This window comes from Anguilla rostrata, chromosome 13, assembly GCF_018555375.3.
Source record: "Anguilla rostrata isolate EN2019 chromosome 13, ASM1855537v3, whole genome shotgun sequence".
NCBI lineage: Eukaryota > Metazoa > Chordata > Actinopteri > Anguilliformes > Anguillidae > Anguilla > Anguilla rostrata.
The window spans coordinates 5568344-5593156 of record NC_057945.1 but is presented as its reverse complement, the minus strand read 5'-3'; the positions used below and the strand labels follow the sequence as shown (position 1 = coordinate 5593156).

Here is a 24813-nt window from a genome sequence, read left to right as displayed (position 1 = left end):
GGCAAAGTTGTTTTTCTTATTTTTGTAGTGACCGCAAAGTGGTTTGAAGGTCCTAGGTCCTTTTGTCTATGAGCTCTTGAACTTGAAAGAATTTGTCATCTGTAATTTGTTCAAAAATCTATTGAAATTCCTAATTGGAAATATTCATATAAAATTGCATGAGGTAAAAATGCACAAAGCAAAGGCTGTGCATCCTGTGTCCATTGTTTGTGAACAATTTAAAAGTGGTTTGAAGGTCCTAGGTCCTTTTGTCTAGGAGCTATTGAACTTGAAATAATTTGTCATCTGTAATTTGTTCAAAAATCTATTGAAATACCTAATTGGAAATACCTCTCTCTCTCTCTCACAATTGCTAAATAAACACCAGAACATTCTGGGATTCTTGTATCTCCGTCTCCAACTCTTCTGTCAAGAAAAGCAATGTGTCGCGGCGTGCAACACTAGGCTTCTTAGCATCTGCCATCGGACCAGCTAACTGGCAACAAACACTTCGCTGGAATCTGATCCCAAACCACAGGCTCTGTAGCCACGCCCACACCTCCCCAAACTGAAAAGAGTGCCACGCCCAGAAATGTCCCGAACACATTTTAGAATGACAAATACAGGTAAAAGGTGCACGAATTTAGGGAAAGTGCGTAGAGAATACATTGAGTGCATATGAGTGCATCATAGATATGCCTTAGCATAGTCATTTTACAATATTTTCAAGTAAAAAACGTGAAATTTTCGATTGGAATTTCTCCCCAAAACTGAAAGGACTTTTTTTTTTTTTTTCACGCTCGTTTATGACTGATGAGGTCCTGTTGTACCTCTGACCCCATTAGGATGCAATTTTACTACCCAGGGCAGTGCCAGTGCCAGCTGTGCATCTTCATCAGTCCATGTGCAATTGCCAATTGCATTGGGCAGGATGGTGAGTCATATGGTGTCAGATGATAATGATGAGTCATATAGTGACCAACCAGAGTCTAGTGTTGAATAAAACAACTCGGCTATAACTTCGTTATTGAATCGTGTCAAGTAAAATAACGCATTGATTCTTATTCTTATATGTATTTTGGATATAACTGGGTTCAAAATGTGACTAAAACCCTTAGTTTGGTAGAAAAAGGCTGGAGTTTTTTTCCATTATAGCCTATTGGGAAATAGAGAGCTGCGGTGCACTGGACCTAATATTGGTTTCTGCATGTTCTGACTGCTCCTGCCTCCATGCTACAAACAGAGAATCCGTTGGCTCCGAGTCGCTAACTTCCAATGGGCAATTTGCGCATGCGCGCGCACACTCCGTTCTATTTGTTTACGCGGACTGATAACGTAGCAAACCGTGCACTACAGCGGAGGTCCGGCCTCCTCCCTCCATTCGCTTGATCCTCTTATCTCCGAGCTGGCGACTAAAATGGATGTTGTAAACCAGGTAGGGCTGTCCCAAACGGCAATTCCCATATTTATTTAACGTAGAATAATATAAAAAGCCTTTGGTTCAATGAATACGAATTATAGTGTGCATCTGGTTCAAACAATCCGAACAGAGATGTGGTTGAATTATAATGGGGACATTGTAATAATAAATAGGCAAGAAATGACAAAGCCACCGTCCGTGTCTGAAATGCAGTGATATGAGAGGTTGTGATGAGCGGCTATCTTGGAGATATGTCCTGGAAAGAAAAATATAGCTAATATAAAAAGCGGAGAATGTGTGGAGCAAATATTTACATCCCTGTACCAGTGATCGAGCATTCCGGCTAGATGTACCATACTGCATTGTTCGTTGTAATTTAATGGGTAATTAGTGCAATAACAAAAAAAAAATTGAAATGGCTCAGGCAGACGCATAAATAACGACGGCCATACTCCTGCGTAAGATAGGTTGTGATTGATGATATGCATTTTAAGAACAAACTAGCCCATATTGTGTGTTTGTTGCGAATACTTACGTTTACAGTAAGAAAATTATACAAATTATGATTATGCATATAGTCTACATTTATTAATGATCGTCAAGACAAGTGGGTGCAGGCATTAAAACGTCATAACATTGACCTTCTGGGTGCTGAGTGAGATTTTTGCGGCTCACCGGAGGCTCGTTTGTTTATCAAGGTCTTTATGGAGTGTTTTTTTCTGTAACCGGGGGATGGGTAGGGAGCGACGGCGCAAAGGGGCACTGATAATGATTAACTGTGCGTGCGTGCGTGTGTGTGTGTTTGTGTATGTGTGTGTGCGTCTTTTTTTGGGGGGGGTTTGTTGATTATGTTTCATTTGCTAAATCGCGATGTGAAAAAATGGCATGACAAGGTATCGTTTCATCATTTGTTGTATTTGTAAATGGAAACAGATGTAGCTACTTTGCCCATAATACCCGAAATGATTTACAATACACATACTGTAAATGCACAAGCATTTGTGTAGAATGAGGAAATTCTAGTGAAAGCGTTCGTCTGCCTTCACAATGTGTTATGTCGTGTATACACCGCACAACCACGGGGATAAGCAGCTTTGTCTAATTTTGGCAACTACTGTCGGTCTCCCTCAGCCTCGCTCTTCGTCCCAATCCGTAATCACTAACTGTGCTTTGTCGGCGTCTGGTGTCCTTAGCCCAGAAGTGAAAAACAATTAAAAGGGTCCGGCCTGTACAAGTGCGCAGCTGTATTATATACGACTATGCTCACCGTGACCCCCAAATACCCGCAGAAATGTTGGGCGTTTTGAAAAGACGTAATAGGTCAAGTTGACACAAACGGGTTATCATATCGCAGCTTTAAATTTTAACTGGAATACGACTGCCGTCGTTTGTTAAGTCGTGACTGCCGCCGTTTGTAAAGTCGTGAATATGATGGGCATCTGTGTCGGCTTCTGATGTGTGCCGCTTACTGGCGTCATCTGCAACTCTCCCCTCCGTGTGGTGCAGCTGTTCGCGCACTTGTTCCTGTTGATTTTTCATTGCAGTTCTCGTGCAGTATCAGGAACGCTCGTTTTCGTGGCGCTGTCACGCACCTCAGAGGCCCTCTGTTCACTCTTTCTTTCTGTGTTTGCAGTTGGTCGCGACCGGCCAGTTCACCGTGGTAAAACAGCCACTGGGCTTCATAAAGATCCTACAATGGGTAAGTCCTGTCCGTGTTTATTCTTTTGCCGAAAAGCGGCAGAGAGCCGGGTTCCACGCGCGCATGTGAATAAACGTTCCTCTGACGCACAGTGCATTAACATTCATATAAATCGCAATATAACACGCGCCGTCCTTGTAAGAATCATACCTCAGAAATAATTTGTATGATAACACAGTGATGTGCGATTCACCCGATTTACAGATATTTGGACGAATCAGATTCACCACACCCCAATTCTTTTAGCAAGTGTGTCTTTTGTAATAAGATTTTTTAATTCTACACAGTCTATAGGCACATATGGGAATATTATTTCCCCCTTAGTTTAGCCGTGTTTCTTGTCTTAGCCAAGTGCACAATTCCACAATGTACTATTCTGTTTTATTGTACTGTGGCTCTATTAAAATTCAATATATTTGTAGTAAGTGTTGGTTTGCCCCTGCATTTGAAACAATGTGTAAAGAATTAAGAATATTTTATTTTGAATAATAAATTATAAGTTAATTATAAAATGTAATATAAATAAAACATGCATTTGTTTTATTTTTAGTAGCCTAATGTTTAATTGATTGTTTTAATTTTGTGTTGTGTAAACAGTATATGTTTATTGTGTTCTGTCTGTAAACTCAATCCCTCAATCCCTCAATATTCTTGGAAGTTTCAAAAATTATGTTTTTTTCTGAATGTAAATAATTTTGATGACATATTTTCCTTTGCCGTAGCAGTAGTAGGTTCTTTAACAGGCGGTAATCTAGTTTTACAAGCATGGTTTGTATATAGCATCAGACAATGGAAATGCTCAGAATTCAAATTCTGTAATGTAAATTCCCAAAATTCTAAATTCCTAATGAATTCTAAAAATGTATGTGCTCTTTATCCACTGTGATCCAGGGGACATTCACAGTCAGCAGGTACTTCTGGGTAATTCACATTATGAACATCGTACAAGCAGTTCTGCTGCTGTGGCACTCTGTGGCCCCTGGGGCCGGGGGCTCTGTTGACTCTGGTGCACTGTGGCCCCTGGGGCCGGGGACTCTGCTGTCACTCTGGTGCACTGTGGCCCCTGGGGCCGGGGACTCTGTTGTCACTCTGGTGTACTGTGGCCCCTGGGGCTGGGGGCTCTGCTGTCACTCGGGTGAACTGTGGCCCCTGGGGCCGGGGGCTCTGCTGTCACTCTGGTGCACTGTGGCCCCTGGGGCTGGGGGGCTCTGCTGTCACTCTGGTGCACTGTGGCCCCTGGGGCCAGGGGCTCTACTGACACTCTGGTGCACTGTGGCCCCTGGGGCTGGGGGCTCTGCTGTCACTCGGGTGAACTGTGGCCCCTGGGCTCTGCTCTCTGGTTGGCCCTCTGGTGGGTTGTGCGAGGGCTTGAGGTTGAACTTTAAGCACAAAGTTTAAAATGCGTTTCCCACACATTTCGGAACAATGCCTTTCTCAGTAAGCCAGTAAGTCAATACCTGTATGCTGATGTGGTGTTCCCTGGTTTACTCAGGAGAAGCGGTGTATGTCAGAACTGTGTTTCCTGGTGTGTTCCAGAGCAGTGTTCCCAGGTGTATTCCAGTGTTCTCAGGTGTATTCCAGAGCAGTGTTCCCAGGTGTATTCCAGAGCAGTGTTCCCAGGTGTATTCCAGAGCAGTGTTCCCAGGTATATTCCAGAGCAGTGTTCCCAGGTGTATTCCAGAGCAGTGTTTCCTGATGTATTCCAGAACAGTGTTCCCAGGTGTATTCCAGAGCAGTGTTCCCAGGTGTATTCTAGAGCAGTGTTCCCTGGTGTATTCCTGAGCAGTGTTTCCTGTTGTATTCCAGAGCAGTGTTTCCTGGTGTATTCCAGAGCAGTGTTCTTTAGTGTATTCTAGAGCAGTGTTCCCTGGTGCATTCCAGAGCAGTGTTCCCTGGTGTATTCCAGAGCAGTGTTCCCTGGTGTATTCCAGAGCAGTGCTCCCTGGTTTATTCCTCAGCAGTGTTCCCTGGTGTATTCCAGATCAGTGTTTCCTGATGTATTCCAGAACAGTGTTTCTTGGTGTATTCCACAGCAGTGTTCCCTGGTATATTCCAGAGCAGTGTTCTTTAGTGTATTCCAGAGCAGTGTTTCCTGATGTATTCCACAGCAGTGTTCCCTGGTATATTCCACAGCAGTGTTCCCTGGTATATTCCAGAGCAGTGTTCCCTGGTGTATTCCTCAGCAGTGTTCCCTGGTGCATTCCAGAGCAGTGTTCCCTGGTGTATTCCAGAGCAGTGTTCCCTGGTGTATTCCAGAGCAGTGTTTCCTGGTGTATTCCAGAGCAGTGTTTCTTGGTGTATTCCAGAGCAGTGTTTCCTGGTGTATTCCACAGCAGTGTTCCCCAGTGTATTCCTCAGCAGTGTTCCCTGGTGCATTCCAGAGCAGTGTTCCCTGGTGTATTCCAGAGCAGTGTTTCCTGGTGTATTCCAGAGCAGTGTTCCCAGGTGTATTCCAGAGCAGTGTTTCCTGATGTATTCCAGAACAGTGTTTCTTGGTGTATTCTGAACAGTGTTCCCTGGTATATTCCAGAGCAGTGTTCCCTGATGTATTCCACAGCAGTGTTCCCTGGTGTATTCCAGAGCAGTGTTCTTTAGTGTATTCCAGAGCAGTGTTCCCTGGTGTATTCCAGAGCAGTGTTCTTTAGTGTATTCTAGAGCAGTGTTCCCTGGTGTATTCCACAGCAGTGTTCCCTGGTATATTCCACAGCAGTGTTCCCTGGTGTATTCCAGAGCAGTGTTCCCTGGTGTATTCCTCAGCAGTGTTCCCTGGTGCATTCCAGAGCAGTGTTCCCTTGTGTATTCCAGAGCAGTGTTTCCTGATGTATTCCAGAACAGTGTTCCCAGGTGTATTCCAGAGCAGTGTTCCCAGGTGTATTCTAGAGCAGTGTTCGCTGGTGTATTCCTGAGCAGTGTTTCCTGTTGTATTCCAGAGCAGTGTTTCCTGGTGTATTCCAGAGCAGTGTTCTTTAGTGTATTCTAGAGCAGTGTTCCCTGGTGCATTCCAGAGCAGTGTTCCCTGGTGTATTCCAGAGCAGTGTTCCCTGGTGTATTCCAGAGCAGTGCTCCCTGGTTTATTCCTCAGCAGTGTTCCCTGGTGTATTCCAGCTCAGTGTTTCCTGATGTATTCTAGAGCAGTGTTCCCTGGTGTATTCCACAGCAGTGTTCCCTGGTATATTCCACAGCAGTGTTCCCTGGTTTATTCCAGAGCAGTGTTCCCTGGTGTATTCCTCAGCAGTGTTCCCTGGTGCATTCCAGAGCAGTGTTCCCTGGTGTATTCCAGAGCAGTGTTCCCTGGTGTATTCCAGAGCAGTGTTTCTTGGTATATTCTAGAGCAGTGTTCCCTGGTGTATTCCAGAGCAGTGTTCCCCGGTTTATTCCTCAGCAGTGTTCCCTGGTGCATTCCAGAGCAGTGTTCCCTGGTGTATTCCAGGGCAGTGTTTCCTGGTGTATTCCAGAGCAGTGTTCCCAGGTGTATTCCAGAGCAGTGTTTTCTGATGTATTCCAGAACAGTGTTTCTTGGTGTATTCTGAACAGTGTTCCCTGGTGTATTCCAGAGCAGTGTTCCCTGGTGCATTTCAGAGCAGTGTTCCCTGGTGTATTCCACAGCAGTGTTCCCTGGTGTATTCCAGAGCAGTGTTCTTTAGTGTATTCTAGAGCAGTGTTCCCTGGTGTATTCCAGAGCAGTGTTCTTTAGTGTATTCTAGAGCAGTGTTCCCTGGTGTATTCCAGAGCAGTGTTCGCTGGTGTATCCCTTGGGGTATTCCAGAGTTCCTCTGACATTTTGGGATTCCACGCTGGCTTCCGTTTGTTTTTTTTAGGTATGGCTGGGCAAGGCTGCAGACGCAGCATGGACCTCCTGATGGGAATGTGATGGAGAGTTCTGTCCAGGAGCAGCTGTGCTCCATCATCCGTTTTACAGTTTTGCAGTTTTAATGTAGTTTAGAGCCATCGGTCTACAGTATGGCCATTTATTCTTGGTCTAAATGGAGATTCTCCAGGAGCTGTAGCTACAGTAATATATAAAACATTAATTCATCACTTTCAGTTTTTATATGAGGCAAAATGGGATGCAAACATACTCTTTCAGTGTAAAATACTCTCAATAAAAGGTACACTATCAGTGTAAAATGTAATCTAAGTCCGTACAATGTGCTTTCTCACCGCAAAATGTGCTCTTTCAGTGTACAATATACTCTATCTGGATAAAATTTACTGAGTAAAATGTATTCTATCAAACTTGATTTGAAACAATTCATTTTGCCGTGTACTGTACCCAAGGCCAGAGCATATTTGATTACATCAAGATGAAAATAGTCTTAATATAATCCCTCCATAGGCACGGATCTGTGAGCTGTTGTTTACGTCAGTAGATAGTGTTTTCATTTGCTTAATCCATAATAATTTCTCTTGTTTTTCCTTATTTGTCAACGACAGAATTACAGAGTCGATTCATTTGACGGGTCCTAATGAATTTGGAGTGTCATTACCACCCCGTCTATACCCTTGCTTTTTCCGGGGAAGATTGCCCATATAGTGAAGCATGAGGAGGCTTTCTATCCCTCACCTGCTGCTCTCTAAATCCACTGGGCGCTCGGAAATTCAGCTCCCTGTGTTAAACTTCACGTGTGTATTACACACACACACTCACAAACGCATGCACATTTGCACACACACAAAAACAGTGAGGTTGTAGTCAGGTTGTGGTCAGAGGGGTTGTGGTCAGTCAGGCTGTGGTCAGTGAGCTGTGGCCAGTCAGGCTGTGGTCATTGAGGTTGTGGTCAGTGAGGTGGTCAGGCTGAGGTTAGTGAAACTGTGGGAAATGAGCTTGCTCTTGGTCAGAAATGGTCTCTGATTTGCATCTTGTGTAAACTTGTTTTAGGGCTTGGTAGTGATCAGGTTTTCTTTGTGTTTTGTCGTATATTGTGAATGCTCCACAGAGTTTTTGCTTTGCTTTGGTTTGAGGTGGAATATTAGCAGAGCTAGTTTATAAGCTTTTTGGTGTTTAGTTTTAGGTCTTTAGGTTCGGATTTGAGGTTGTGAGATTCTGGCCTAATTCATCATGTAGTATTCTGTTTTTCTTACATCCTTTCTGCAGAATTATGCTTGAAGAGCTTCTGCTTAAAGTGCTGTTACTGTGCTGACTCAGTGACTCTCCTCTCCCTCTGTCTCTCTTTTCTTCTCTTTTGCTCCTGTTCTCATTCCATCTCTTATTCTTTCTGTCTCTCTATCTCACGCTTCTCTTTTTCTTTCTCTGTTGCTCTCTTGCTCCTTGCTATCTCACACACATATGCACATTCACACACACACACATACATATGCACACACGCGCACACACTCACACACACGCACACACACACACGCACACATATACACCCGCACACACACACACAAGCACACACGAACACACACACACATGCACGCACACACACACACACATACACACACGCACACGCACACATATACATGCGTGCACACACACACATACACACACATACGCACACACATACACACACATACGCACACACATACACACATAAGCATACACGCACAGACACACGTAGTGATGTTGACCCTGGAAGTCAGTGTGCATGATGTAACAGAAGGTCATTTGACAGTAGGAGTTTTTCTTTGACTCGGATGACTAAACAGTGGCGTAGAGAAGGTGAGCGTGTAAGGCTGCACAGAGTGTGTACATGCGTGTTTGCCTATGTATACATGTGTGTTCATATATGTGTGTATATATATATATATATATATATATATATATATATACTCCTGGGCCAAAAAATGGGCCAAGCCCAAAATGGCAAGATATTAAGCTTTTAATGTTCTTAACAACAAATCATTGGTCAGAAAATGAGCAAGAATTAAACAAATGCACTCCTGAGACCTCCTGTGCCACCATTTGCTCGTTTACTTTTGCTGCAGTGAACTTGACTTAAAGCCATTTAGCCAACAAATGTGATCCATTCTGTATCAGCATAATTTACAGCTGAATCTAGTCCCACCCCCCAATTCCCATAGAGAGGTCTCAGGAGTGCATTTGTTTAATTCTTGCTCATTTTCTGACCAATGATTTGTTGTTAAGACCACTAAAAGCTTAATTTGTTGCCATTTTGGGCTTGGCCCATTTTTTTTGCCCAGGATTATATATATATATGTATGTATATATTTATATGTGTGTGTGTGTGTGTGTGTGTATAATTATGTATGTTTGTGTGTACCTGTGTGTGCATGTGTGTGTATGCATGTAATTGTGTGCGTGTTTGTGTGTGTATGTGTGCATGTTTGTGTTTGTGTGTGTATGTGTGTATCTGTGTGTGTATAATTATGTATGTTTGTGTGTACCTGTGTGCGCATGTGTGTGTATGCATGTAATTGTGTTTGTGTTTGTGTGTGTGTGTGTGTGTGTAAGCTGTATCCCTCACACAGCTGTCGTGCGTTTCCAGAGTAACTCAGCGAGCGGTGAAGGCGCTGCCGTGATGGCTGACGGTGATGCGTCATCAGGTGTTAAAGAGCCCCACTGCCTCCGTCACAGTTCTGCCCTTACCTCTCCTCCGCTACCCTTCCTTCAGCCCTTCCTAAGCTTCAATTTCTCGCTCTCTCCTACAAAATCTCTACTTCCTTTTTTTTTCCTCCCCTTATTATGAAAGCCATAGCAGCTTCCTTTGTGTTGGGCTGTCTTTTCATACCAATATTCAGAAACACGACAGTTTCCCTGTTTTAGGATTCAGGATTAGATTGATTAGATAGATGGCAGATTAGCTAGGCTGGATTCTGGATATGAGTTGTAGTTTTCATGGTATGTTTGTGCAGTATTATATCATTTATTTTACTGCCTGTGTAGCATCAATCAAAGCTGCCAGATTTGGGCAGGACCCTCAAGTACAGGGAATTGAAAAAGTGGGTGACAGAAACATAGGGCAAGTAAATAATTTTGAGAGTCGATATTTCAGGTTCTTTGAACCCCACAGAACCTGCTGCCACGTGTCCGTTTACTTCTTTCTTTACCCCTCCAAACCTTTTGGGATTGCAGTCATGGGCCGACTCGTTACTGTAATGGCCTGTGTGTTTGGGAGGGGTGTGCAGTCGCTGTAATGACCTGTGTGTTTGGGAGGAGTGTACAGTTGCTCTTATGGCCTGTGTGTTTGGGAGGGGTGTATAGTTGCTCTTATGGCCTGTGTGTTTGGGAGGGGTGTACAGTTGCTCTTATGGCCTGTGTGTTTGGGAGGGGTGTATAGTTGCTCTTATGGCCTGTGTGTTTGGGAGGGGTGTACAGTTGCTCTAATGGCCTGTGTGTTTGGGAGGGATGTGCAGTCGCTGTAATGACCTGTGTGTTTGGGAGGGGTGTGCAGTCGCTGTAATGACCTGTGTGTTTGGGAGGGATGTACAGTCCCTCTAATGGCCTGTGTGTTTGGGAGGACTGCTCTGTGGGGTTGTACTGATCACAGCTGATGGTCTGGTCTCCATTACAGACCATGTGGCGCATTTTACTGTGATTTTCCTGCATTAAGCGAACAGTGATCTGCCTCAAAGACAAACCCACCCTTTTTCACACCAGTCAAGTCTGTGCTTCCTGTTATCTGATTTGTGTGTATGTGTGTGCATGTGTGCGTATTTGTGTGTGTGTGCGCCTGTGCGTGTGTATGTGTGTGTTTGCGTGCGTGTGTGCTTGTGTGTGTGCATGCTTGTGTGTGTGCGTGATTTTGTGTGTTTGTGTGTGTGTGTGTGTGTGTGTGCGTGTGTTTGTGTGTGTTTGTGCTATGTAGTGTTTTCCTTGCGCATGTTTGTGTGTGTGCTTGTGATTGTGTGTGCTTGTGCTATGTGGTGTTTTTATTGTACATGTTTGTTTGTGTGTCTGTGTGCATGGGTATGCATGCGTGTGTGTGTGTGTGTGTGTGTGTCTGTATGTGTGTGCGTGTATGTGTGCGTGGAGTGAGAGGTGGGAGCCATGTTTCCATGGAGACCATGACGTGGTTCCACTCTCCATCTCCCACGGATAATGTTGCCATAGTGACAGGTCCACTATGAGAGTGTAAGCCAGAGTCCCCACACAGCTCATCCACGCTGACACCCCCCCCCCCCCTTTACTGTCTGTCAGAAACCTCACTGCACACACAACTACACTGCATTTCCAACAGTATATGGAAACATGAACATCAATATACACCCACGTGTACTTGTTGAACATCTCATTCCAAAACCCAAAACCATGGCATTTAATATGGAGTTGGACCCCCCTTTGCGGCTGTACCAGCCTTCAAACTTCTAGGAAAGCTTTCCAGTCGATTTTGGAACCTGACTGCAGGGATTAGTTTCCATTCAGCCACAAGAGCATTAGTGAGGTCGTGCACTGATGTTGGGCGTAAGGCCTGGCTCATAGTCGCCATTACAATTAATCCCAAAGGTGTTCAGTGGGGTAGAGGTCAGGGCCCTATGCAGCCAAATTCAGTAAACCATTTCTTTATGGACCTTGGTTTGTGCATGGGAGCATTGACATGCTGGAACAGGAAAGGGCCTTCCCCAAACTGTTGCCACAAAGTTGGAAGCACACAATTCTCTAGAATGTGATTGTATGCTGTAGCATTTATATTTCCCTTCACTGGAACTAAGGGGCCTAGCCCAAACCAGGAAAATCTGCCGCAGAACATTATTCCTCCAACACCAAACTTTAAAGTTGGCACCCATGCATAAGCCAAACCCAGATTCATCCGTCAGACTGCCAGATAGTGAAGTGTCCAGAGATTTTTTTTTACGCCCAGTATAGTTTGAATTCAATTACTGTTTGCTGAGTCATAGCAACAAATGTAAGACATGTTTTTGAATACATTACGTATTACATTACAGGCATTTAGCAGGCGTTCTTATCCAGAGCGACTTTTACATAGCATTTACATTGCATCCATTTATACAGCTGGATGTATACTGGAGCAATGCAGGTTAAGTACCTTGCTCAAGGGTACAATGGCAGAGTCTTGTACCTGCAACCATTACGTGACAAGACCAGTTCCTTACCCATAATGCTTCACTGCCACCCCATTGGTATTATCGCAACTGCACATAATATGGCTAAAAGGCAACATTTCATTTGTTTGTGTGCTTTTTATGAATTCAAAAATATTTTGCTAGGTTAAACATATAAAGAAAGATACGTAATGCAGAACAGAGGTACACGTACATATATAAAGGCACTATAAAGGTGTTATTCCCAGATGCGATGCAATACTTGGATGTGCAGATATCACACTTACGCTTGGCTGGACTGGCCTTTTGACAGTTCCGGTAGATGGCAGATTGGCCGGTGACTGCAGTGTGTGTGGTGTGTGTAGCAGTGCCTAAGACTCTGCGCCATGGCAGATGGTGAGGCATCTCAGATTAATTGCTGGATTTTCCATTCAATCCGATCTCACTTCCAGGGGAGGGGCGGTAAAAATAGTCTTGACTGGACTAATCCTCTGTGTGTGTTGGTGTGCTTGTGTGCTTGTGTGTATGATAGTGTTTGTGTGTGTGTGTGTGTGTGTGCGTGTGTGTGTGTGTGTGTGAGAGAGTACATGTTGTGTGTGCTTGCTTGTATGTGTCTGTATGTGAGTGTGTGTGTGCATGTGTAGTGCATGATTGGTTTGTGAGGGGTTTGTGAGGTGCATTGTGTGTGTGCTTGCTGTGTGTGGTGACAGCGTGTGTTGTTGTCAGTGTATGTGTGTGTGCTTGCTTGTGTGTGCATGTGTTTGAGTGGAGTGGGTGTATGTGATTGTGAGTGTGTGCTTGCTTGTGTGAACACATGTGTATGTAAGTGTACGTGTGCGTCTGCTTGCTTTTGTGTGTGTATGTCAGTGTAAGTGTTTGCTTGCTTGTGTGTGCATGTGGTTGAGTGGAATGGGTGTATGTGTTTGTCAGTGTGTGCTTGCTTGTGTGAACACGTGTGTATGTGAGTGTATGCGTGAGTGGCTACTTGCTTTTGTGTGTTTATGTTAGTGTAAGTGTGTGCTTGCTTGTGTGTGCATGTGGTTGAGTGGGCGTTTGTGTTTCTAATTAAGTGATACTGCCTCCTCTTGAGTTCAGGTAGAATGACTTAAGTATCAGCAGTATGTTCCTTTTCGCATAAACTATGCATTTTGCCAGCTTTTGTTCAAGAATATATATTTTTTTAATCTGGGAAAATAATGTATTGCCACACTGAAGTCCTGTGTAAAGCAATTCAGACATTTCTTATCAAACCAATGACACACCAAGGTTCAGCCGCACTGGATTCAATCCCAGGCAAACATGCAGACCACCAGAAGCGGTTTTTACCACACGTTTAAAAGCACCAGCAAGCACACAATTAACTTCCCACTGTGAAGATGGCCCTCAGTCATATTAGATTTGAAAACCATGCGTTATCATAAGTTTGACATGCTATTAATATTAAATACTGCAGTGGTTTCCTAGAGGAAGGAGATGCAGTTATAGTATGTTGTGCATATGTGTTGTTTGTGGTTCTTACCACAGCTTTCAGCTGTACTGATACACTGGAAACGGATATAAAGATTACTGTTCGCAGTTCTCCTGGTGATATTCATCCCACAAAGTAATAGTATTATCATAGCTTAATCGTTTCCATTAACCCTTTGAAGAGTATTTTTGGAATGTTTTTCTGTCAGAAATTCTGTCAGTGTTCTAGAACTCCATTGCTTTCCATTAACAGTAGTGATTGTTACATTAGCGTTAGAATGTTCAGTGAAGAGCATTCTAATGGCATATTTGTGACCTCACAGCCTAAAGGGTTAATAATTGAAATGAAAAAGGGAATTAAAACATTTGCTTCTCAGCACCATACGTCTCGCCTAGCCGAGCTCTGCGTTGAGGACCCTGCTCCAGGCATTTTGGACTGATGGGCTAATGCTAATGTAGCTGGTCTGCCGAAGAAGCCAAGACGATGTTTACACAGCCAGACTGGGAGACAGTGCCCTCAGCAATGCTGGCTTTGGAAGAACGTCTGGTGGCCTGCTGGCTTCTTAATAGAACCGAAGGAAAGAAGACTGTGTCTAGTGTGTGTGTGTGGTTGTGTGTGTGTGTGTGCTTGGAAGTTAGAATCTCAATTTTGAATGCCCGGTCAGTGCTCATTACCGTAACCTCTGCTATGGACTCAGCAGAGGACAGATGAGCATGTGCTCTCCTCTGAAGCATGTGATGTGATGTCAGACGCCGCTTCTCATCCACACCACAGCTCACACAGACCTGAGTCTGAGGAAGACTCAGCCCTACAGGCAGACTTGTGGCCATCTGACTGGCCAGCAGGGGTCAGTAGTGAGCAATGAGACACTACTCCCGGCCAACTGAAACCCTTCCATCCCTAAGTGATGTAAGAGATGATTGTGCACTGCCCTGTGGGGTAGCCAGCCACAGTTGGCACTGGCACGATCTAGAGTAAATACCAGAATGTGGAGCCCATTCGTTCACTAGAGCAGCGCTTTAACTAACATCAAACTCTGTCTCTGTCTCTCTCAGCCTGCCTAACACACTCTCACCCTTCTTTGTTAGGTTTTTGCAATCTTTGCTTTCGCCACGTGTGGGAGCTACTCTGGGATGTTAAAAATGAGCGTGGAGTGCAAGAACAGGACGGAGAGTGACCTCAGCATCGAGGTGGAGTTTGAGTACCCCTTCAGGTCAGTGTGGGCCTTGGGGCCTGATCTTCCATCCACATCTGCCCTTGACCTTTGAACTGCTCCACATATGCCCTTGACCTTACACCTGGTATGCATGTGTCACTTTCCATCATAATGTTTGGTGATTTCATTTTGGGTTGTCCTTAAATTTGAACCCAGATCATTTTAGCAATCAGCACAGATAAATTAAAAGTGAAAAATGAGTATAACTGTTTTAAGAAAAACACTTAATTGTCACCATCTCTCTTTTTAATTGTCTTGATTTGTGGTTGTCTTGAAGAAATGGTTAACTTAATTTAGCACATTCATTTCCACATTTTTATCATTGTCCTTTCTCTCCTTAAGTGCAGTGTACATCAGACACAAAACTATAGGTTTAAGGCTAAATGTTCTGCAATCTTAGGCAGTCTTAGTGAAGATGTAGCCAAGCTTAGTCTATTCCAGTGTCTTCATTTCCGAGAATAGCTAAATAAAATGTTTATCAAACAGTGCCTGTAGCCTGCTAAAGACTGATTATTATTAGAAAGGAGGTGGTTAGCTGTCAGGTGTTCTGTGTGAAGTAAAGCCGGAGAAAATGATCTGCGATTACTTTATTCGGGTCTGCTGTTGTAAAACGAGCTTTAGGCACAAAAAAAACTAAAAGACAAAAAGAGTACTCAAGTAATCGCTAGGACAAATCAGCTTATCATAAAGAGAAATCATCATATAGAGAAATTTGTAGAATGTCCCTCCTAATGAGGATGTTTGTGAGAGAGAGTGTGTGTGTGTGTGTGTATGTGTGTGTCAGAGAGATAGATTGTGTGTGTATGCATGAGAATGTGTGTGACTTGGTGTGTGAGAGAGTATGTGTGTGTGAGAGATTGTGTGTGTTTATGCGTTGGAATGTATGTGACTGTGTGTGTGTGAGAGAGAGAGATTCTGTGTGTATTCATGAGAATGTATGCGACTGTGTGTGTGAGAGTGTGTGTGTAAGAGAGATTGTGTGTGTGTGAGAGAGAGATTGTGTATGCATGAGAATGTGTGCGACTGTGTGTGTGTGAGAGGGTGTGAGATTGTGTGAGTTTATGCATGAGAATGTGTGCGTCTGTGTGTGTGTGAGAGAGTGTGTGTGAGAGAGAGATTGTGTATGCATGAGAATGTGTGCGACTGTGTGTGTGTGAGAGGGTGTGAGATTGTGTGAGTTTATGCATGAGAATGTGTGTGACTGTGTGGGTGAGAGTGTGTGTGTGAGAGAGATTGTGTGTGTGTATGCATGAGATTGTGTGCGACTGTGTGTGTGAAAGAGTGTGTGCATGTGTATGGGAGAGAAAGAGATTGTGTGTATGCATGAGAATGTGTGTGACTGTGTGAGAGAGTGTGTGCATGTGTAAGCAAGAGAGAGATTGTGTGTGTATGCATGAGAATGTGTGCGACTGTGTGTGAGAGAGTGTGTGCATGTGTATGGGAGGGAGAGAGACTGTGTATTAGAATGTGTGAGAGTGTGTGTCCATGAGACTGCGTGTCAGTGTGTGTTTGCAGAATGTATTTGAGTGTCTGTTTGGGAGTGTGTTTGTGTGTGTGTGCGCATGCATATCAGGTGCCCTACTGACTGAGTCACTCTGAAGATAAGTCTCTTCCTAAATCAACTACTTCCTGATTACATTTAGTAAAACTGGATAAATTGGATCACAGTCAGTAGGTTTCTTATTAATGTATTTGTTGTAATAGTATTTGTTGTAATACGTGTCTCAAGTTACGGTATCATCTTGCTCTGTATTTATTTTTTCACCTAAGTCAGGAATAGCAAATGGAAAACTTCTGTATCTTGATCATCTTGATAAAATCGTGGATAAAAATATTGATTAAATTCTTGATTGTTCAGTCTGGTATTTCTAAAGTATAGATATGTTTTTCTAGCTGGTAGCTAGCTACCAAGCCAGCTAACAGGAACAGGTGTAAATTATTTGTATGTAAAAGCAACTTAGACATTTTGATGAGTTGCGGTTGCTAGTACATGTTTTTTTGTAAGAAAATCAAAGTACGTTATTGTGTTGTTACGGAAAATATGGCCACCCTTCAGTTTTTGTTCATATGTTTATTAACTACAAGAATTTGTACTCACATATTCATTTTGTCCCTGGTTAAAAATAACACTGGACCTAGGTCAAAGATACACCGATCAGCCACAACATTAAAACCACCTACTTAATATTGTGTAGGTCCCCCTCGTGCCACCAAAACAGCTTTGACCCGTCGAGGCATGGACTCCACCTCTGAAGGTGTCCTCTGTTATATTTGGATTTCTGTATATATTTGTGTCTACTGTATATTTGTATCTGATATTTTGTATCTAATGTAAATTTGTATCTGATTGTGTTACTTTGTTGTCTTTGATGCTGCAACAGTGCAAATTCCCCCCTGGGATCAATAAAGTACACTACTACTACTACTACTTATTACATTATTGGTAGTTTATTACATTATTAGTTGCTACAGGGCTATAAAGAGCTAAGATTTTGTTAGAGAGTGAATTATTACCACATGATTTTAAAAACTCTCGACGGGTCAGAGCTGTTTTGGCGGCACGAGTAGGACCTAGACAATATTAGGCAAGTGGTTTTAATGTTGTGGCCGATCGGTGTATGTGCTCATGTACACTGTGGTCTTCATTACCATTCATTATTATTTGATGAGGAAGATGCGTAAGGATTTTAACCTGTTTTGTAATTGAGATGCAGCCACAATCAGTCAGGAGTAGTTGCAGCTGTTGGTATTTAACACAGGAACTTGCATCAGCGTTCGTTTTCTGTTTTTTTCCAACCGATTTCGAGGACGTGCCCGGTCACGCAGCCTCCATTTTCCTCACGGTGGGGAGCAGACAGGCGTGTCTCCTCTCCTCTGAAGCGCTGCTTCTCATCACACTGCGGCTAGCGAGGCTCACGTCTTCTTCAGTATCGCTGCTACAGCGCAGTTTACCCTTTTGACAAACTGCAGTTCTCCTATTCATGTTGAGGTGCCTTTCCTCCTTTTAAGATCTGTGAGTCTGAGGAGTTGTTGACTGCCTGACCAAGAGTCAACTGTAGTAAAGCGGGAGCAGCTGAATCATGGGAAGGTTGAAGTGTGTGCTGGGTCTCACGCTGGCTAATACAGCATCTACAGACAGGGCTGCCCTACCCTGTGCCTGGAGATCTACCGTCCTGTAGGTTTTCACTTCATCTGTAATTGGCACACCTGTTTTATACTAATTAACAGCTCAACGAGATCTCTAGCTGTTGAATGAGGTGTGCTTTGTAAGGGTTAACATATTCTCATTCCAAAACCAAAGACCAGGGCAAGCCAAGCATCTCTTCCCAGCTTCAGCACAGAAACTGAGCTTCACACTTGGGAAAGGATGTAAAACTGCATCAAATTAGTTGGCCCACCTTGTGTGTCTGTCTTTCCATGGGCATCAAGAGTTATATGTTGACCCGCCCATTTTAATTTATAATGGTTCTACACTATCTATGGTCGGGTCAGTAACCTCCTTTCCACTGTGTGACAGTCACTCCCTTATTATTTCATTTTTGTACTTACAACAAATAAAAAGAATTGTATAAAAAAACGTTGATCTTTTCCTCTTGCTCCAGGCTCCATCAGGTGTACTTTGACGCCCCAACGTGCAAGGGGGGTAATCCAGAACGGCTCTTCCTCGTGGGCGACTACTCCTCCTCGGCAGAGTTCTTCGTCACCATCGGTGTCTTCTCCTTCCTGTACTCCATGGCGGCCCTCGCTGTGTACCTCTTCTGCCTGGAGAAGTACCGCCTAAACTGCAAGGGGGCTCAGATTGTGAGTGTGCCCTAGCAGGGGGAAACTCTGGGAGTTGGGAGGGATGGGGGGCAGAGGGGGGCAGAAGGCACATGGGTGCCGTACAGAGAGCCAGTCTTATAGATGCCTTCAATTCCATGGACAGCAGCAGCTTTGCTTCCAGGCTCTAACACAGCTGAGGGTAGATTTGGTGGAGCTACATGCCATAATCAGGTATGTGATGTATTTGTGGGCAGGAGAAGGCATGTGTGAGTTCACTGAGTTGGCTGTACTTCCAGCCTGGTGAAAGGAGTAGCAGTTTTATTCTTTTGGTGTTTGCCCCTTTTGTGTTGGCCACCTCAATCCTGGAGATACCCATCTGCTGGCATCCCCAGCTCTGGTCATGGAGAGCCACAGGGTGTGCTGGGGTCCCCAGCCTTGGTCCTGGAGAGCCTCTGCTGGGGTCCCCAGCCCTGGTCCTGGAGAGCCACAGGGTGTGCTGGGGTCCCCAGCCTTGGTCCTGGAGAGCCTCTGCTGGGGTCCCCAGCCCTGGTCCTGGAGAGCCACAGGGTCTTCTGGGGTCCCCAGCCCTGTTCATGGAGAGCCACAGGGTCTGCTGGGGTCCCCAGCCCTGGTCCTGGAGAACCACAGGGTCTGCTGGCCTTCATTTACTCAGCACTTAACTGATCCTCTAAAGCAGCTGATTATATAGTTATTTTTCTTCACCTGGTTTCTTGGGTCTGAATCTATTGTGGCACCATCTACACGGTACCATGTTCTTGCGCTGGAGGGTTCCGGCCGCCGTGGTTATTATTTGCGGTCGCTGTCTGTCCCGGCAGGATTTCGTGGTGACGTGCGTGTTCACCTTCATGTGGCTGGTGAGCTCGGCGGCCTGGGCCAAGGGCCTTTCGGACGTGAAGACGGCCACCGACCCCGAGCGCGTGGTCACCCTCATCTCCGCCTGCGAGCAAGAGGAGAACCGCTGCCGGGAGATCCACGACCCCGTCGTGTCCGGACTCAACACCTCCGTGGTGAGTGCTCGCGTGCCTCGGACTCAACACCTCCGTGGTGAGTGCTCGCGTGCCTCGGACTCAACACCTCCGTGGTGAGTGCCCTCGTGCCTCGCGACGCCGCCCCGCTCGTTCATCGCTGACTGGTAGGCTCAAGCGTGTTTCCTGCGGTCCTGCTTCGTGTAGAATAACTGCAAACTGATGTCGCTGCGTTACGTTTTGCAGGCTAATTCTGAGCCACCGCTGCGCAGGTGGAACACAGGTGTGCCTGTCTGCGCTGATGAAGGCTGATGCAGTCTTCCTGGTCTTCCTCGCAGGTGTTTGGATTCCTCAACCTGATCCTGTGGGCGGGGAACCTGTGGTTCGTGTTCAAGGAGACCGGCTGGCTGGCGGCCTTCACGCACTACCCCCCGCCGTCCCAGGAGAAGCAGCCCGCGCCCGAGTCCTTCGGCCAGCAGCAGGACCCCTACGCCGGCCCCCAGGGCGGGTACCAGCCTGAGTACAGCCAACAGGGCGGCGGCGGCGGCTACGAGGGCGGGGACTACGGCCAGGGCTACGTCCAGCAGGGGGCGCCCACGTCGTTCGCCAATCAGATGTGAGCCGGGGACCCGCGCGGGCCAGCTGCCGGGGGCCGGTGAGTCTGCGTCGGGGACGCCTCCGGGGCGAGAGGGGGTGGGCTGGAAATTAGGAACCAGGACACTTTTAACCCCGTGAGGGGGGTGTTCTTTTTTTGAGGTATTGAGAAAGCAGAGAGGGTTCCAGACAGAGATAAGGATGTGCTACAGAAAGTGCCTGGGTGGGGGAATTTTCATATATAATTAGAGTCAGCCGTCCTACAGGCAGCACCACACGGCTCGCTCCCATTGGCTCATTTTAAAGCCACGGTGCTTTGAGGTCAGTGGATCCAGAGAGTGCATACTATTCTATCGCAGAAGCTCTTGTTTAAAGGAGGATTTCATGTTTTCAGCCTTGGCCTCAAAAGCATCCAGAAAGGGAAGATTTTATGAGATCGGTTTCTGTATAAATCCTGTAAACTGGTTTAGAATGGAAGTTCTAGTCTGTGTTAAGTGGCTAAAGTAACTGGCCACTGGCTTACTAGGAAAGCATATCACCAGAGGTTGGGTGGCATCCACGTCATGGTCTCAACTATGAGGCATTGAAGAATTGTCCTGGACCCTGTCTGTAACAGCGTACTTACCTACTATTGAGTATATAATTTGAGTACAATAGATTTCTCTAAATGTTGTGTACTTCAAATTCCCAGATGATATACCTATTTCTGGGATTTTGCTGAGTGTATTCAGTAGTACACTTTTCAGGAAGTAAACCATACTTTTTAGGAGGTCCGCAAGGGCGGAATTTCTCACAACACTTCCGTAGTTCCGTTGGAAAATAGTATGGAGGATACTTTTTGCATCCTGCCGATCGCATACTAAAAAATACACATTACTAAAAGCAGGCAGTGTGGGTAGGAGACAATGCATATTTTGAGGACGCTTTTTGAGTAGCTAGGAGGCTGTTTCGGACACAGCCGTGTACTCCAAAGGGGCTACAGTATGGTCTGCTTAAGCTTTGACATCTCCTGTAGGTGGCAGCCATGTACCTGGCTTGCTATTAATCTGCCAACAGAAAAGCCAAAGAAGACACACCTGCTTTAATGTTTACCACTGCTGTGTAAACGTTATTTCAAATAAATAAAAAAATTATGTTAATCACGGGGTAGCCAGTTCTCGCTACCTTATAGTTCCCATTCTTTGTCCGTCTGAGCTCAGCTACGCATTATGATCAGTTATTAAGAGTCTAAGCTTGATTAATGACCAGAATTTGTAACTGAGCTTAGCTGGAGGAAGAACCAGGAATACAAGGTAACCATATACGGCTACCCCATCCAGCACCCTGCACTTGGGACACTGGTTTACTTTTGGGTCCAGGACCAAGACTGCCCGCTATTAACAAAACAATTGTATTTGCAAAATGATTCATTTCCGTAGTGATATTATTTCGAATATAACCACAGGGCTGATGACTAATATAGTCCTTTGTTGCTATGCTGAATAAAAAAAAAACTCTCATTAAACACTGCTGTACAACAGTAAGGTAGGACACGACAGTATGTTATGAAGTCACGTTTTTCTTCCTTTCTCTTCTCTCTCTTTCTGTCTCTCCCTTCACAGAAGGAGGGTGACAGTGTGATTTGGGGAGTGTGATGCCTGAACCTCACCCACAATTAAACACTCCTCTTGTGTATCCGTTTGTGCATCCGTCCGTTGACAAAGAGAGGAATGGGGGAGGGGGGGTAGGGGCAGAGGGGGGGTTAATTTAAACAGACCACAGGGAGAGGGGAATTAATGGGGTGGCTGTTCGGTGTGCTGTGCGTTACCCTGGTTACGTAGAGTTCTGAGTGATCAAACAGTAATACAGCCGAGTACAGAACCAAAACATTAAGAGACAAAAGAACAAATAAGGGAATACAAGTATATGAAATGAATATTAATTATAGTAATACTACATTTTTGAGAATGTATTTGTGCTGTGTAAATATAAATGTGAACATTGCATAACTTTACTATATAGTTATGTACATATACATTGCAATATGTATATGTACATATATATATATATATATTGCAATGTTGTGTATGAAATTTGTCTACTGTACTTCATGTTTTTAGAAGCTTAGATGGTTATTTGAATATTATTTCAGCCCACTTTTGTAGATTTTCCAAGTTAAATTTTAATTCTGTTTTGTTTTGTCTGCTGATTTGTCTTGCTGGTTTGGTGGTACACTCACTCCTGCACAAAGGAACATATTTATCAATGTTTCCATGCTTTATATTTTCTGCTTTTTGTTTGTTTGTTTCATATAGATCAGTGAGTTTTCAGGTCCGAGAGAGAGACTTAAAGAGTGAGCAAGAAATGGGTAAATAAAGAGAAAACACATGCAGGGAATAAAATAATATTTGCACTGAGAAGGAGATGACAGAGATGCATGTCGAAGAGGGAGAAAAGTCCTTTTTAGATCCATGAATGAATACGATTTCTCATTTTATTCAGGCCATTGTATTCATAATTAATTTGGGGTATATTCGGCTAACTGGTCAAAATGAAAATGGGTTTTAATATAATTTAGGTAGCCTGGAAAGTTTTGGCACCTAATGTGTTTTTGTGCAGAGGGGAAATGTTGAACTCCCGAAAGGAGAGATTTTATTTGTTTTGTTTGGTTCTTGTTTGTGTGTGTGTACCACGGACCTCAGTTAGAGTTGGTCAGCCTCGTGTGTTGAAATGGCGTTTTATCTCCTGTGTTCGTTTGACACTCGTCTGCTCCAACATATGGTGGGATTTAGTCAACAATTCGTCCTGAAAAGTGTGGTATCACAGTTCAGCTATTAGCATGGAGCATATTTTAATGAACGCAGAGGTAACATTATTATATAAATGAGGCACAACTGCATATCCTGCAGGGGCTGATGCTGTAAGCTGACACAGGTCACATAATCCCTCGGTCTGAATTTAAAACGTACTTGTTGTTTTAGGTCTTTGGGACTGGACTCTTCATTGTAAGTAATTTATCTTGATGACTATCAATTAAAGACTATTAATAAAGACTACTAAAAGACTGATCTCTTCGGCACTCACCCATAATGTAAAAATGCATGCTTGATTGGTGCAGTGTTTAATCACCAAACGATGGAAACCATCAGTATTAAATAACTAGATTTCAGTAACAGTCCTGAAGCTTCGTGCCGTTCGATCTGCCATTACCTAATTCGACGTGCTGTTAATATGCAAGACTACAAATCTGTTTTCAAAAGAATGCTTTTTTTCCTGTCAGTGCCCCTTACAAATCCCTATTTTGTTCATCAAAAAAACAAATAAATCAGATCATTTGCTGCTGGGCTGAGCAGTTAGCATTTCTCCTTGCTCTCTCAGTCCTCATCTTGCACAATATGTGACCTCTTTCCCTTTTGGCCAAATCTTTTTAAATAAAAAGTGCAGTCACACAGCAGAACAGCCATGTGCTGGATTAAAGCATGCATAAGACCATATACTCCCTTTCCTAGACGGGCTCAGTCTGGTGCCTCTATACCAGAGATATCAGTGAAAGGAAGGGTTTAGTTAAAGGTATATATATACGTGTGTGTCAGGATTGGTTTGACCACTGTGATAAGGCATTTATAGCACACAGCATTGATTTGAAATTTGTTTCGTTTTGTTCCTGTGAAATCGTTTTTACATTTGGGGGAATCTAATAATCAGGCTTTCTAGATGCATTTGTCTCTATTTCTCTCTCCCACTCTTTTTCTAACACTCTCTCTGTGATACTTCCCTCCCTCTTCCTGTTTCTCTCTTTCTCTCTTTCCAAATATACTACACAATACCCTGTTGTTAGTGGTGAATGATGTCTTGTGATACTCTCAATGCCTTTGGGTAGTGCTGTATTTATTGTGTACGGTGTATTCTTAGTATTAACGATTAATACTAATATTAATACTAGTATTAATATTGTGTTTATTCTATGGAATCCAAGTGAAGGGGAAAATGAAATAAACTTGAAATTATTCTGTTGAAAGTTTATATATTGTGGTTTCTCATTTGCGATGCTTTGGAATGCTTCTCGTCTTCTGGTTCTGCAGAGGACGCCCGCCTAGGTGGTCAGTCGTTATGGAGGTCGGTTGTTATGGAGGTCGGTCGCTATGGAAGACCGCCATGGCATGAATCAACATAATATATATAATATGTTAGCCATTATCCATTCTTCTGATCTTTAAAATAGTTTTTTCCCTTCGCAAACACAGTTGGTTGAGTTAATTTCAGTTGAACAAAAAATAAAACGTTTGAATTGTGGGTCAAGGTTGAGGATAAACCAGGCCATAACCTCAAGTTGCAGTGATTGTTTATACAACCCATTTAATGAGTTGCGTGGAGATTAAACAAATCAAAAAACTTGAGGTAAGTAACACCTTTTGGGTAACACAACATCAGAGCTGTGGCCTGTCACCCTCACCCTCAGGAGGGCAGCTATCTTAGTACTATCCAAGCCGAGTCCGAATAAGATTCAGCTATCGCAGTCTTTTCTCTTGGTAAGAACATAATTAAGTAATACAAATGAAAATTCTGAATGTACTGTAACAACCTGCTCACCATTCATTATCACCATGAATTTAGGTTAATTCAGATGGTAGCTCCTACTGCACAGCTGCTTTAATTAAGAGGGTCAGTAAGGCCAGTAAAGATGGTCAGTATGGAGGGTCGGTAAAGAGGGTCAGTCAGGAGGGTCAGTAATGATGGTCAGTATGG

General features: G+C 44.1%; 1 protein-coding gene across 1 annotated transcript; it reads left to right on the top strand.

Annotated features, from left to right (window-relative positions):
* Positions 1-1254: 1254 nt before the first annotated feature.
* On the top strand, positions 1255-24090 carry LOC135238127 (synaptophysin-like). Its single transcript, XM_064305831.1, has 7 exons — positions 1255-1414; positions 3033-3098; positions 14619-14743; positions 18349-18547; positions 19345-19536; positions 19833-20149; positions 21690-24090. Exons 1-6 carry the CDS (start codon positions 1397-1399, stop codon positions 20112-20114), a joined length of 882 nt encoding a protein of 293 aa, XP_064161901.1. The 5' UTR covers positions 1255-1396; the 3' UTR covers positions 20115-20149; positions 21690-24090.
* The last annotated feature ends 723 nt before the right edge of the window (positions 24091-24813 follow it).